Genomic DNA, 15,338 nt, shown 5'->3' with positions numbered 1-15,338 from the left:
TGGGTACCAATGCTTCCACCCCAAAGCCTCGGGGCACCCACATGTTTTTCATGCCCAGTTACTCGGTGTTAATGCTTTGCAAGATGCTGAACCTCAGCTTGCTTGTCAAAGTAGGCACCTCCCTGACAATTCATGCTGATGTAAGAAACCAGAGAAAGCCAGCATTCAGGAACAGCTGTAATTCCGACGACAGTACCTCCCACTGAGCGACTAGAGGGGCAAGGATGGGAATATAGTCGTGGGTGAGTATATTTTAACTTCTGCTTAGAAGAAGGGTGGTCTGTTCACAGACATGCTCACTGTGGAAAACAGGACTTCTGTAACGAGGGAGGAGATCATTTTAGTGGCTCGGCCATAGGGAGGGGACGGGGAGAGTGCAGGTTCCAGCCAGGGAGGGGCTGGCTTGCAGGAGGGGAGCTGAATCTCTCTTACCCTCCTGACTTGGAGCAAGTTGTAATGTAAGAGAGACTTTCAAAGGCAGAAACTCAAAACTTGAGTCTTTCAAAAAAACTTTCAAAACGAGAGGTGTAAATCCCATAGTTAAACTTTTGACTATTTTTACGTGGATCTGCATATGTTATGCTGTCTACCAGTACAAAATATTAGTGCCATCTATTAAATGTTAGTGTAATGGTGTGATACACAGCCACACTGTAAGGTCAGGCCACATTATCGTACTGGCCCTTTTCAGCTCTATGAAAATGAAAATTACAGTGTATCTATCTTCATCATGTTATAGGCAGGTGGTTATTCTGAAATAATACTGAGATTCTTTCCATAATAGGAGATTTAAACATTTTTTTAAAAAATACTGTAATATGGTAATATACTGCTGAGAATGAGACAGATGTTTCTGAAAACTGTGATACTTGTCTTGGTTAGTCCTTCAACAAGGATGCTAAAAGCCTTTTAACTCATGTCGCCTGGAAGGGAATCACCATGTAGCAGGATCAGGTACTTCTTGTACAATGACTTTTTTTTTCATTCACTTTAAACCCCAAAATTTTCATTACAGTGTCAAATGAGTTTTCCATGGAAAACAGACTCTCAACACACCAGAATGTGGCTGGATTTATAGATAGTCCTTTCTCATTTTCCCCCCAGTACAGCAAACACTAACACTAGAAGTAAAAATTGCAGCGGAAGTAACCTCAGTTTTGAAAGCAAATCCTATGAAGGTTATAAGTTTCTTTTTTCCTCTAGGTCAGCTAGGTTGAAATAAATGACACAATTTTAAAATCTGGGACTTTTAAATTCAAGTTAATTAACTCTTACAAGGCAATAGGAACAGCTATAACTATGTAGCAATAGAGTAACTCCAATAGCACTGCTCCAAATACAAATATTTATATGTTTCTTTCAACTTGACACTAAGTTTTATGATGTATTACAAAACAAATTGTAGCCTTTCTGAAGAAATAGAGAGGATTCTGCTTCCTCAGAAGGAAAATACTACTGGAAGTGACAGAACTAACCAATTCCAAATCAAAAGACAAACACCCAGTGATTATCCAAACAAAAAAGTACTTATGGTAAAATCCGAGTTCTTCTAGAAGTTCCCACCCTTTTGCTCCAATTGAAATCTTTAAGATTTTTTCTTTTTTTTTTTTTCTAATTCTGTCAGGTAAACCTGTCTTTACTGTGGAGTGCTTGTCCTAAATGTTTAAGTGCTTAAAAAACAAGCCAAACAGCAAAAGCTCCAACAATTTCAAATCCAAAAATGTTTCAAACACTCCCTTCTCCCTTTTGTCTTGAAGTGTTTGCCAGATTCAACCCACATCTGCAAATAGTTTTAGTCCTCCTTTCCTCTCCCTCCCCTCTCTCTATATATAGGATATAGAAAAAATACCTACTTCTGCTCATTTCTCTTTATCCATCCAGGTTTTCACTTGATTCCATCTGTGTCCTGTTTGAGATCTGCATCCCATTTTTTTTCCTGAAATACGCAACTGCAGTTACTAGCAGGTTATGTTCCAAGATACAATAGCACATTTAGGTTAGTGTATTTTACATCATTTTTAAAAGATTAGGTATGATTGGTTTCTCCCCCCCTCCCCTTGCAAAAAACCCCCCCAAAAAACAAACTATAAAGGAGAGCTGTTGAACAATACAGTACAATGTGGAATATGACATCATTTTCACCTTTGATCAACAGATTCTGCAACTGATTTTTATATGTATATATTTCTACACTAACTACATACATCTTCCTGTAGTTAAAATCTCCCATTTATGGTGACCTGTTCTTTAGTTTTCTTCAAACAATTGCCTGATATTCCAGGCAGCTCTTTTGGGCTGAATTCCAATTCCCAGAGAACCACCGTTGCTTTAAATAGCTGCAAATAGATTTTTAGGATTCATTTTGTAATAATTTTTTTATATCATTCTTCTCTTCTGAGTGTTCTCAAGTTAAAAAGTATCCTCTGGAGCACAATTAACTTGTAATGCACATAAAGAAGGAAGCTTTTGCCAGTCAAGTCTTGAGAGCAGTGTAATATCTGAATGATTTTTTCCTCTTTTGTATGATTTTTGTATTTCTGCCCAATTTCATAAAAGCACACTCACTTCCACATAAAATAGCTTATCAATAACAAAACCCCTGTGGACCATGTGAAGTCTCTTCACGTTACCAAGAGTGCTTCCCTCAAAACAGAAATTTTAATTTTCTTTTCTGATCAACCACGTTCTTAAACTAGCTTACAGAGATCTAGAGCACTATGGTTGCCCTGAAATTTGCCAGTAGTTACTACATGCTGATAACCTTACACTATCTTGAACTACCAAGTTTGTCTACTACAACAGGAAATCCTGTAAAACCAAACACATTGACATGATTAAAAGCATAACAAAGTATGGATTTTATTCTCCTGGGTTAAACATTTATTAAATTCTACAGCTAAAAAGCCTATGACAAATAGTATGATTTAAATATTTTAAAGTTCTAAGACGATCCATGCCCTGTTTATTGCTAGGTGTGCTACTGGACTAGATTTCCTACACTGAATGTCTTTTGTTATCTTGTTAATGGAACTCCAGTTGTCCTGGGCAAACTCACTAGTTTGCAAGTTAGAAAACATCACGCTAGAGTTGAGATAGTTCATTTACTTTGTCAGAAAACAAGGGTTTGATAATTTGGTAGTTTTACTGAAAACCTCATTCCGTGCGTGTTCTTTTTCTGAAACAATTAAATGAAAGACAAAGAAAAAACACCCAAACCCCGCAGTCTTCTCCCTTATTTCCAAAGCACCGAATGACTGAAGAACAGTGGCCAAAGAAAAAAAAGCCACAACAGCCCCTGAGAAGCCACAGCTTCCTCGAGATCACTGGAAGCAAGAGTCAGTCCTGCGAGAGACGCAGTGCAGTGATTAGTGCTCAGGCTGATACCACGTTCTCCACGTCACACTTGGGCGACTGGTCATGGAGCAGCAGGAAAGATACATGACTTGTAAAAATAAGAGGCGGGGGAGATCACAAGGTGGTAGGGGGACCTAAGTCTGACAAATGTCAGCAAAGCTCAAAAGAAACTATCAACATCCATCTACTGTTTAAGCGTTAATGCTGTTAAAAAACGGATTTCTCCCTTTTCTGAAAAAGGAACAGAAAAATCTTCTGATAAGAAAGCTAAGAACTGTCACCAAGAATGACTTCTGTCTTATCATCACCTCAAAACACTTTCTTCATTTAGTTTAAGTGGGTTTAAGTGGGAGTCAGGTCCAGCTACCAGTCTCTTTCCAATTGCATGGATTTTGGTTTTGGGTTTTTTTTTCTTCAAAAGGTAATGCCTTATTTAAAACAAGAACAGCAACAAAATCCAACAGCTGAAATGAGACTGCTGGCGGATTTCTCTGCTACAGCTGCAGAATATTCCCCTCAGACTTTCTTTTCTTTTGGCACAGTACCTGTGTTCGCAGAAACTGCACCTCTTCTGTAAGCAGCTGCTTCTCTTTGAAGAGCTGATTCTGTTTGTTAAGCAACTCCACTAACTGCTGGGCAGTGGCCTGGCAGTGCTTGTCAAGCTGCTGTAACCTGGAAAAAATAGATAAAAGGGTTGCAGAGCATCTGAAGTTGGAGTTCACAGTAGAAGCTTTGATCTTTGCACTGGCGGGTGCAGCTCCCAGATGAGAGAGCTCAGTCTGGTGGTTGGGCTGAGACTAAACTATTACTCCTAGCATGGGCATTCAATACATTTTATCTTCACACTTTAAGTGAGCACTTTTAAAGGTTTGCACTTCTAATGACACGACATGACATGACTTCTAATGACATTGCCTTATCATGACACAACAGTGAATTAGCTTTGCCATTAAGCGACATCAGTAAAGACCGCAGGACTGCATCCTGATATCTGTAACTAAGCAAGCTGCACATTCTGTAGCTGCTTCAATAACCATCTTCCCAAAACACACACACCAGCCTGGATTATAAATCCAAATACCTCAACCACCTAAAGTCACAAAAACTTTTGTCTTCTGTCCACCGCTCTTTGCAACCTGGTTGATGCCCAAAACAGAACACAATGTTTATTTCAAGTAAACTTAGTGTTAATTAAGCACATCAGCGTAGATCCTTTAATAGTTTAAATAGGGATTCCTGAGGAAGGATGTAAAGAGCCCATCACTCCAAGGGTCCTCCTCATCAGGGGCTGCAAAACAGAGGGAAGAAGCTGGTGGGTATCAGAAAAAACACACAGATGTCTTTTGCTTACACTTGGAAAACAAGAGCCTGAGCTGGGACAACACTGCTGTAGAGAGGGCAACCACCCCTTTATTTCTTTAATTACAAAAGTTGGTATGACTTGTTATGTCCCCAGTCACTGTTTATTACTCCTGCCATGAAAAATTTTAAAAGTCTGCTTGGGACCTGTAGCATGGGACGTAAACACAAAGAAGCTGGAAATTGTGTTTTTACATTAAATGCCTTTCACTCTTTAAATAGAAGTGTCTTTAATCAAAAGCCCTTTTGGATATCTTAGAAGCTTCTTGTCTTTAAATACCAGTACTCTAGAGAAAAAACTACGCATCTAAACACTATGCTCTTAGGGAGCACGAACCGACTGTTTTTGTCAAGGCTAGTTCTGGATCGAAACTTCGCACTTGCTTTTGTAAACTATTTCTTGCTCAACATACTGAAATACAGTTTCAGCTGAACAAGGTTTTTAGGTTCTCTCTCTCTCATACAGGCTGTGTTTTTAATGGCATTAGTTACACGCTTACAATAAGGCGTGTGACTTTCTGAATCTTTCTACTTTCAGCTCCATGTGGTAGCTTTGACTTGTGCAGGTGTCATAACTCAGCTAAGCTAATCACTCTGGGTGTCCACATTCTTAATCAGGATTGTTCAAATAACTGCATTGGTAAACATCCCCAAAATTGTTGATAAAAAGCTAGGAAAATCTAGCTGAAACAAAATTGCCAAAATCTAGACCAAAACCAGTATTTACTGATCTGTATCTGCCAGCCAACTTCTTTGAAATTAAACTGCAACAATCATGTAGGCAACACTGTGAACATCCAGATTTCATAGCGTCCTGCTACTCTGCTAAAGTTTCCTTGCAAAAGGGATTCGAGGAGCTGCAGGACCATCTCCTGGGGATCACAACAAATCTAAATGCAGCTAGCTGCAAATAGCAACAGGGGTTGTAAACATCCAACGAAGCAAACCAAACCACCACTTTGTTCGCACAGGATGTTCTACTAAATCCACACATAAACACTCTGCGTCTCATTTCGCATTCCCTATACCTCACAAACTATACCATGTTGGTAGAGGAGCTGTTTATGCTTCTTTAATAAAGGTGATTTCAGGGGTGTTGAACTTCAAACACCAGCAAAATTCCCACACAACCCCCCCCCACCCTCGTACCATTCTTTGTTTTGTTTTTAAAGAAAGTAGCTTTTCCACTCCCAGGGAGTGCAAGAACAACAGCATTGTTTGCTGGGGGCGACGTAGTTTCAGACTGGAGAGCTGCGTTGTGCTCACCACTTTGCCATCGATTTCCTTTAACTTGAGGAGGAGATGTGACCTTACCGCACTTCTTAGTTTGTAATAAAGACATCTTCCAGTCCTTTATTTCTAGTGTTCCTATTACTTTACAGCAGTACCGGTAGGGAGGTGTAACTGGAAAGTGCTGTCTTCAGACAGCCAAGGGAAGAACTCCATTGCTGCCCTACCTATTTAGAGGCTGGAGGCTATGAAAGCCTACTCATGAATGAGAGCCCTACTCAACAACTACCAACTGCAGTCTGGATTGAGGCCCTTAGAATTTAAGTTTCTGGTAATTTCCACATTCAATTAATAATTTTCCCATTCTGCTAGTGTTTTAAGAACAATCATATGGTCTTTGACAAACCCTCTTGCACAAAATTGTTATTAGTGGCAGCTAAAGACCTGGGTAAGTAGATAAACCCCCTTGACCCACATCTCTGCAGCAACATGATGAGCATTGCTCATTGCTGCTGTAGGGGCTACTCCAGCTGCAAGAGCAGTCCTGAGGAGAGCCCCTTCCCCGGCATGCCTGTCCTCTCGTGGGGAGAAGGCTCCAGCTGAAAAGCCACCGCTTCAGGGTGAGGAACTTCCTCCAGTTCTGGCACCCAGAGAAAAGTCATTTCCAGCTCATGTGAATTTTACATCAAAACAACACTTTCTACTAGATACTCACAGGCAGCCCATGCAGATTTCAAACATTACTGGATACAAGCCTCAGTGCGCCCTGTTGTAAAGCCCTATATCCTTTCAGATTGTGCAAAGGGTGATTCAGATACACTACATTTACTATTTGTAAATAGAAAAGTCTTTAATTACGGCAATAGTACTCAATTAGCTTTTCTGTTTTGTAACTTCACCACCCACTGCATTACATTTAGACTATTCCCTTGAGCAGAGGGAGGAAGATAACACAGGCACGGAGCTGGGCTTGACTGGCGTGTTACAACTTGACATTTTTCATCACCTGTATCTACCTTCAGTGCTTGAGTACAGGGTTAATAAAGTCCCTTTCTACAATTCTGGGTCATGATGGATAAAGAGGGAGTAGTTCTAGTCAGTGCAGATCTCAGTCCATGAATTCCCAAATTCTGTCTACCAGTCTGCTCTCCCAAAACTGCTGCCAAGCTGGCCCTTGGTCCGCACGCTGGGACTACCAGCCTGCTCCGGTGCATATAGCGCCCGAGGACAGGCTCTGGGCCCTCTCGCAGTATCTGCTATTACGTGTGACATGTGCAGCACAGCCACACATTCCCATATGCATTGTATCTGGCCTGCCTGCTGATCTCGTAAATGATTCAAGATGAGAAATGAACAGCTCCACCCACATTCACTGTAATTCCCATATGTTACAACTGCACATCGATGCCTGCCATCATTTTTACAACTGGGTGACAGAACCTTCTGCACATTTTGCTAATACGAGTGAGCGAGGTTGCACGGTCGCCACGTTCACTTTGGCAGCACCACCTACCAGGCAAACGTGTACTGCGTCCTGAGCATCTGAGTGACCACTGTATCCTTGCCCTCCATTCCAAATGAGATCACTTTTTCACCAAAGTGGCAAGATCTGTCCAGTTGGGATGCTGGGCAGCTGCTCCTCCTCGGCCTGGGAGTGCTGAAGGGCAGGAACTAACTCCACGCTCTGTCACATTACTCCAAGGCACAAGGTGAAGACATGTAGCTCTTGAACCATGTTACATCTGGACTACTTAAAGGACAACCTGGCACTAAGAAGTAAGCTCCCATTTAGTAATAAGAATACCATTCAAACAGTTTTCCATTAACCACTCTAAACCAAAATTCCTGTTTCTATATAGAGGCAGGAAAGAGGCAGCTTCGTGATACAAGTGGTTCCACAGAAGAACAAAACTGAGGTATCACAAGCTGTAATAAATACTTCCAGGTAAAAGTTTTGTTCTGATCCTCAGTACTTGAAGCTCATATGCAACTTTATGTTAGAACGGCTCCAAGCTACCTTGCTACTTTGTGCAGCTACAACCCGCAGAAGACTACACTTCTCACTCCATACAGCAGTAGAATTTGGATCTGAGACTAGGCTATACCCCAGCCTGTCCAAAAATGGAACGGAAAGGGATAGATAGGTTTTGTTACATTTTGACAGTTGCGGGTAGACAACTGCTGCAAGACCCTGCAGAAACTAGGTGAAACAAGGAACATAAAGCAGAGCTTGAGCACCGAGGTGAATTCCACCCAGCAGAATAAACTTCCATTGCATCCAACACCACAAAGCTGGGCTAGCACCCATCATGTTACATTTAGACAGTCCCCTTGCCTGTGGCCCACAGACAAAACCAAAAACTGCCTTCTGTTCTATAAAGACACATTGCTAAACCAGGGGCACCCACAAGGCTCTCGCTACAAGCTCCCTGCCCTGGGGGACTCACAGGTCCATTAATCTGCAGTGAAAGGCGAAGCTGATACAACCTGTCAGCCCTCCTCTGAGTTTTAAAGTTGATTGGAAAGAAATTAATATGCAAGGATCTGTGGGCAGTGTCCATTCACCCTGTAGCGGGGATCAGTCCTTGACATGGCAGAGGCATTAAAAGGTTATTTACTCTATCAGTACAGTCAGGTTACTGATGTAAAACGTTTTCACTCTACTCCACGGAGCTGAATTTGCTGAAATGGTGTGATTGGATTGCAGCAACCTGCAGCAGCTAAATCACCAAATCCAATAACCATGCTACATTTACTGGCACACATCTTAATTAGGTTTTAATACAAGTAATCTGATAACTACTTCTGGCCAGCCAGAGCAGAGCTGTCAGAGCTGAAAGGGCTGTTATTGAGCGGCTCATCCGGCGCGCTGCTGCGACTGCCTCCCCGCTGACCCCACCGAAGCCCCCCATCTGCCAGTTGCCACGGTAACGGAGGGCAGCCCATTGCGCCAAGCCATGCCAGCGGCCGCCGGGCTGGGTGCCGCTGCCGCCCGGCACCCCGCAGCAAGGCCCAGGGCACCAGCCACCCATGGGGGCCACTGGCACCAGGGTTGCGGCTCTGCGGGAGAGGGGGTGCCGGGGCACAGCTCCTGCTGCCCCCCAAAACTACCAAAACCCAAAGTCACGAGAATACCGTACTGTGCAGCAAACTGCCTTTAGAAACATTTCCCTTGTCAGGAGAAGACAGGAGTGCCAAGCTACTAGTTCCGCAGGTCGCTCTCGCATCGCTCGCTTGCCTGTAGGTGGACACAGCGATCAGAGCCAGAAGCATCTGGTTACAAGGGGGAAACTGGGGCAATGTCGCAGACCCCCGCCATGCTGCAGAGATGCAGCTGAAGGGGACCCTGCCCCAACATGAAGGCAGCACCAGATTTGGTAATCGGCCATTTGCGAATCTCAAATGTTTTTAACACGCTATGAATTTAAAAAGTAAATGCAGGTTTAAAAACAAGCTTGTTGCAAAAAGAGGGAGCAAGCCAATTAGAAAAGAACACAAAACCCAGCAAACTTTCCATCAGCAAATTTCTACACCCTATTATCACTTTTTTCAGGACATCCTACAAATTTGCTATCAGGTACTGAAGTGATAGGAAGTGTTTAAGTTGTGGTACTTAACAGATAGTTGTACTACAACACATTAAATGATGTTAAATTTGCATACTCAAACAGTCAAGAGTTAGGAAATGCCAGAGTGAAGGAAGGCTATCTGTGCAGCTGCTTCCCAGCCTGGGGTCCCACCTCTGCCTGTGCTCCCCTGGCCGGCCTTGCTCATCTCTTCCCAAGGCAACTACCCACCACCACCCTGCTGAACAGTTTCAGCCTCAACCACAATTTCTGGCAAGCCTAATGAAATCGCAAAGAACTTTAGCAGTGTCTTATAACAAGAAGCATCACACAACCTTGAATACCAACTCTGGCAATCACAGCCAGTTGCTGACACAGATAGAGGCACTGCCTAAAGTAACCTCCGGCTATATATAAATCAATGATCAGGCTTGTTTTGCCTATGTGAGGATCTTGAAAAGCCAGACTTGATGCCAAGCAGAGTTAAGGTGTACAGCTGGTGTTCAGGGTGAGCTTCTTTCTGCAGCAACAACTGCCCCAGCTGCTATCACTCCTCAGCCCTCTTGCAGAGATGGCAGTACAGGTCCGTTCTGCTTTCCACCTCAACTCTGCTACTTCTCTGTCCTCCCTTTTCATAGCAGAAGTGATCTTGCCTTTTTCATTAAGGCAGCAAAATTTATATTCACCACCTCTTCGTATCTTGAATCAGCTCCGTGGACAACTTGGACATTTAAACCACTACTAAAATTAGATCTCCTATGAGCAACCTGCATCTTCATTATGGTTTGCAGCATTGACAAATTCACATAGTAAATTTTGAGCTAACTAAACAAGAGTCTATAAACTTAGAAATGCAGACAAATAGCAAATTATCCCCCAAAGTTTTACTAGTGTCCTACATTGCTATTTACTTAAGATCTCAAGCCATAAATCCAGGACCTTGAGACAACCTTGAGTGATGAGCATCTCAGAGAAGTCCCCATACGCTCCCAAAATTTAAAGAGGAACATCTATACCACCCAGCCTTTAACGGAATTCCATTCTCCCTTCTAGCTTCAAAAGCAAAACACTATGATGTACATTCCTCATGTTAATGAAAGAAACAGAGCATAAGAGAAAAACGCTCACACAAATAAAAAAAAAAAAAAAAAAAAAGGCAGCCATAACAGTGAGTAGGAACAAAGGTCAGTGAATGAGCCTCCTCTCCTCTGTCACATTGACTTCTAATAGGACACAGACAGTTTAGGGCACATCAAAACATGATTCTGTGGCATCTTCCACCCTCTGAAATCCCCATCAAAATTCTATTGCCACATAAAAAGGCCAAGACTGTCATTTGTTCAGGCAGAGAAGGAATGCAATCCGTACCACTTCTAGCTTAGTAAGGTAAGCACTTGCCCACACTACAGGCAGAACAAACTCATCCACCTTATGTTAACAGATGGTAACTAGAGGTTAATATCCCTTGCACAGTTTGGAATCAGCCACCTAAGAAGAGTACGTCCACATTTCACTAGGAAACCCTTGACCCAGGTGGTTCTCTATCACTTAATCTTTTTTTTTTCCCCTCCAAAAAATGTGCATTGGGTAATCTCTAAATTCCCTTTTACTAAAGGCACTCTTAATTTTTCCACACACTTTAAAAGAAGTGCCTGTGGTACATCATCTCCAATAAGATAACAATATTTGCGTGCCCTAACAACAACTACAAATAGGGTTTAATTAGAAGTTTACACAGGAACACTAGCTTCCCCTTTGTTTCGGATGTCATCACTGACTATTAGAATGTATCTTCATTTCCACAGCTGGCCCAACAGGTTAAACAAATAGATCACATAGGAAACCTGAGCCTGGAGCTATTCCTGGGCTTATAACAGCTCGTGTCTTAACATGCTGAGGAAAGAACATTAGCAGCCTGCTCTTTAGTAGGGGGGTGGAGCAGCTGGGCTTAGCAGACAGGACGGCCACTTTTAGCCCTCCTGGGTTTTGACAGGAAGGAAACAATAAAAGAGAATGGATGGCAGGCCGGAAAAGATATAGGTGAAAACTTCTCTAATTGTCTATTGGTGTTTGAATCCTAGGCTGAAGAGAGGTGTTTCCTCCTTTAAAGGAATTCAAAAGAATATAATCTATGTTAAGAATACGAACTCTGGATCAGGTTTGCTCTAGAGAAAAATAGTTCTGGTTACTATTTTCTGCCTATTGCTGAAAAATGTTTAATAAAACAATTCTCCAAATCATTCAGGCTGACTATTAATTTAGAGTGCTGTAAAATGCCCTAGAGGGAAAAAGGAGGCAGGGCTTGCAACAGATATATAATCAGTATAATCCTGTAACATTATAGTCAAACTCTAATATTATTAATTTTTTAAAATGTGTTCACCTCTCTCTGATTTTGCTATGTGCCAGATAGAACAGATTTTGCCCAATTTCTCAATCAAGAAACAGACTCTTAGTAATGCTAAGAGATACACATCCTACCAAGGTTTCAAAGTGGCCTACTCATGTTTATAAAGATGATTCCACAAAGTACATATGTGCACTACTGAAATATTTTCCTGCACTTGTTTTACTAGTTACAACAATTTTTGTTGTTGGTTTACTTTTTATAAACGTGTGCTCCATTCTCCCCACTGCTTACTTTGATTCCTATTATTTCTTTTGTTACCAGACAAATGTGAATTTTTACAGACTGGTAGTTGGTGTCCACACAAAACAACCACTATATTTGAATTGGGGACACTGAGATTTTTTAATGTGATCTGCCCAATCTGAACTCTTTCCTTCAGAAACACTTTGCCCTTAAAAAGAAATTCCCAGCATGAACCTCATCAGAAGCGACATGTAACAGACAGTACATGTGGTGTTTGGGCAGGCAGCAGAGAATTGAAAAAGAAGGTTTCACTTTTTCTATCCATGGCATGTGCAGAATGTACATGTGGCCCAAGCTGACATCAGGCATCTGAAGCAAAAAAACTGCTAAAAGCATCAGCTTCTGTTAATTTACTTTGTCAGACATTGTCTTAATTAAAAAAATACTACCGCTAGAAAGGATAGTGCAGCTGAGCTACAACTGCTCAGTTGTTTCTGACGGTCGCAATGGCAGACTAACAGAACAGCTTTGGGTTCAGTCCTGCTCTCCTCACTCAGACCAGATTCTAGCTGCTACCAGCAAGAACTGCAGGCTCCGTATTACAGAGAGCATAAAGCTTCTTATGTTTCTAGCTATTAGTACCTGTGTTGGAAAGGCAAAATGTTTCTCACTAGTGACCTTGCAAAGGGGAGCTCAGGACTGCCAGGTACAGTCCTTCTCATTTGGTCATCTGCAAGGGAGTCTTCCCAGTTTAATAACTATATATCACAGTCCTCCAAAAATGTTCTTCAGCATAAAACCCAAGACTGTAATACCATATACTTTGACTACTATGAAAATAAGCTATAAAAATATGAAACACAAAGTGTCAAGTATCTATGTAGGCATCACTCATTAGTTCCTTTGCTTAAACCCCATCACCCTTATTTTCCACACCAGAGATGCAAATATGCCCCTCTTTCAAGCAAGTGATTTTGCCTGTTAGCTCTGGGAGGCGATACACATTTGCTTATTTTCAGGGTTCACACAGGGTTATTGTGGTTTTCATAAATTACAGTGAAAGTAATGGTAGACAGAAGAGTCGTATGGAATGTAGTTTAATGCTCATGACATACAAGAGGAGAAATATGACTTGAAATTGGTGACAGAGATAATTTTTCTGTACAACATATTCAGCTAGATGTTTTCCATACAAGGCCCCATTAGTGCCTCCACACAGACCAGATTGCTTCCATTTGTGAACTTATCCCAAGCCTGGCCTACTTCCCTTCAAATACAGCGCTATTTTCCAAACTTACTCTGCCTAGGAAACAGAAATCAGAATAGGGGGCACATATTGAGTGAGGATCTAGAGAAATGGCTGGGAAGCAGGACAAAATGGACAGAGGAGCCTAGGATGTGTGTGAGAGGTAGTGAAGATCCATGCTCGGATATGCACGGATATACCCAAGGGACCTGAGGAGGCTTCAGCTCTGTTTCTCTGTTAGTGCTGGTTGGCCAAGCAAGCATGCTCCCACCTCACAAGGAGCTGCTGCTGTCATGCAACACAGTGCTTCGGACCAGGGCTGTATCCCCCTGGGACCAGCCCCAACCTCCCCCAAGGTCCCTTGGTTCTGTGCGGAGACTGAAGGGAGTCACAGCACCAAGGAAATGCCAGCTGGGGTAACATGGAAGACCAAATGTAGGAGAGATGGCGAGGGTTACAAAGAAAGATTTTTGCATTGGGAAGGGCTGAGAGGAAAGGCGTTTCATCCAGAGAAACCGGAGGTCTTCCAGAAAATGAGAAAAGCTGGAGGATCTGAGCAGTATTGTCAGCCCACCTTCACGGAGCTCAGCTCTTGAGAATACAGAGTCCACTGGGTGTTTTGTTTTGGACTATACTAAAACACTGTGAATTTGCATGTGAAGCTAATGAAACCTGCAATTGCTTAGAGCACTGAAGGAAAGCAGGGAAGTGTTTCACAGAAAATACATCTTAGAAATGTATTGGTACATTATAGACAGTATCACACTCTCTCTACGAGAGTGGCTATTTCACGACGTACATATATTAGTCCAATTGTGCTCTGAATTACTCCATCAAGTCTAAAGGCTGAACTCAATCATTGCTATGAAATAGAGGGATTTTATGGCTGCTGTAGAGGCAAATATCATTACAGTTATCTTCAAAATAATCATTAACCCCTCCACAATAAGGAATACGACTGCAACCAGGCAGTTTGGAGATGAGTATCAACACATCCAGATCACAGGCAGTAGGAAGGGTCAATTATGCCCTTCTGGTAACAGCAGCTTAGCTTGTGGCTGAGAATAGCAGCTCTAGTGTCTCTGCAATAGCAGCGCAGGGCTGTCAGGAGTACCACACAAAATGAGCACAAAGGTGGCTCCAGCCAGGCTCTCCCATGTCACGGCTCGGCACATCCATCAGCCGTCATTGGACCCTGCACAGGCGTCCCACCATCGTAAGACTACTGGAACCTTCCACCAGGAGAATTCATTCTGTGCACAACTGTGCACAGAATCTTGTTTGCACCATATTTTAATTATTGTCAAAAATTCTAGCAAAAATATCAGTCTTGTCTTTGCTACAAGTTGAATTAAATGTTATTAATTTTCTTGACACACCTTCAGTGTAACTATAAGAAGAGAGGAGTGCTTTTCCCCTTAGATTACATCGAAAGGTCTTGCTTAGTTTTGTTAGGTAAATTATGCTTTTCTCACATTACTTCCCCATGTTCTAGTCTTTTAGTGGTAAGCAATGGTAACAGTTTTATGAACAAACGTTCAAACAAGAAAGCTCAGAAGTCTTGATATGCTTTTGAGAGTTCCACGTTCTCACTCACATAAGCAGTTGGACAATTAAAATGAAGGGCCTGAAATCACTAGTAGTAAATTAAGAAAACAAAGCTGTGTCTCTTTGTTGAAAAATACAACCATGTTTTTTGTTCTTCTAAGTAGAGATATGGAAGACAAGCACGTATGCAAAATGCGAAGCAAGCGATCCACCTACTATCAATCAATTACTTGTCTCTGTAGACTTGGTAACCTCTGATACTGCTGCTGCAGCACAAATACACCATTACTCAAAATTCATTAACCTACACAGAGAAATGCCCATTTCTGAACAAAATGCACACTTTTGCTAACGTGCACCACGATGTTGGTGAACTCCCACGCTAACATGGTGCAGAAAATGGCCTGGGTTTCTCAAAGACTCCGAAAGCTCAGCAGATGCC

The 15,338-nt window shown here is 42.1% G+C and overlaps 1 protein-coding gene across 2 annotated transcripts in view; it reads right to left on the bottom strand.

The window, feature by feature from the left end:
- The window catches only part of SDCCAG8 (SHH signaling and ciliogenesis regulator SDCCAG8), a 111,643-nt gene that overhangs the window by 1,769 nt on the left and 94,536 nt on the right, over positions 1–15,338 (bottom strand). The window contains exons 17-18 of one of the 2 annotated variants that reach the window (XM_075748814.1): positions 3,900–4,026; positions 1,854–1,936 (exon numbers count right to left, since the gene is read on the bottom strand). In XM_075748814.1, the coding sequence (XP_075604929.1) occupies positions 1,886–1,936; positions 3,900–4,026 (178 nt within the window). In that variant the 3' untranslated portion in view covers positions 1,854–1,885. Of the gene's footprint in view, positions 1–1,853; positions 1,950–3,899; positions 4,027–15,338 lie in introns of those variants that run through there. The other variant, XM_075748815.1, reaches the window with a different exon arrangement.

This window comes from Balearica regulorum, chromosome 3, assembly GCF_011004875.1.
Source record: "Balearica regulorum gibbericeps isolate bBalReg1 chromosome 3, bBalReg1.pri, whole genome shotgun sequence".
Lineage (NCBI taxonomy): Eukaryota > Metazoa > Chordata > Aves > Gruiformes > Gruidae > Balearica > Balearica regulorum.
The sequence above is the reverse complement of the archived record's forward strand: the minus strand, read 5'-3'. Positions and strand labels throughout refer to the sequence as shown.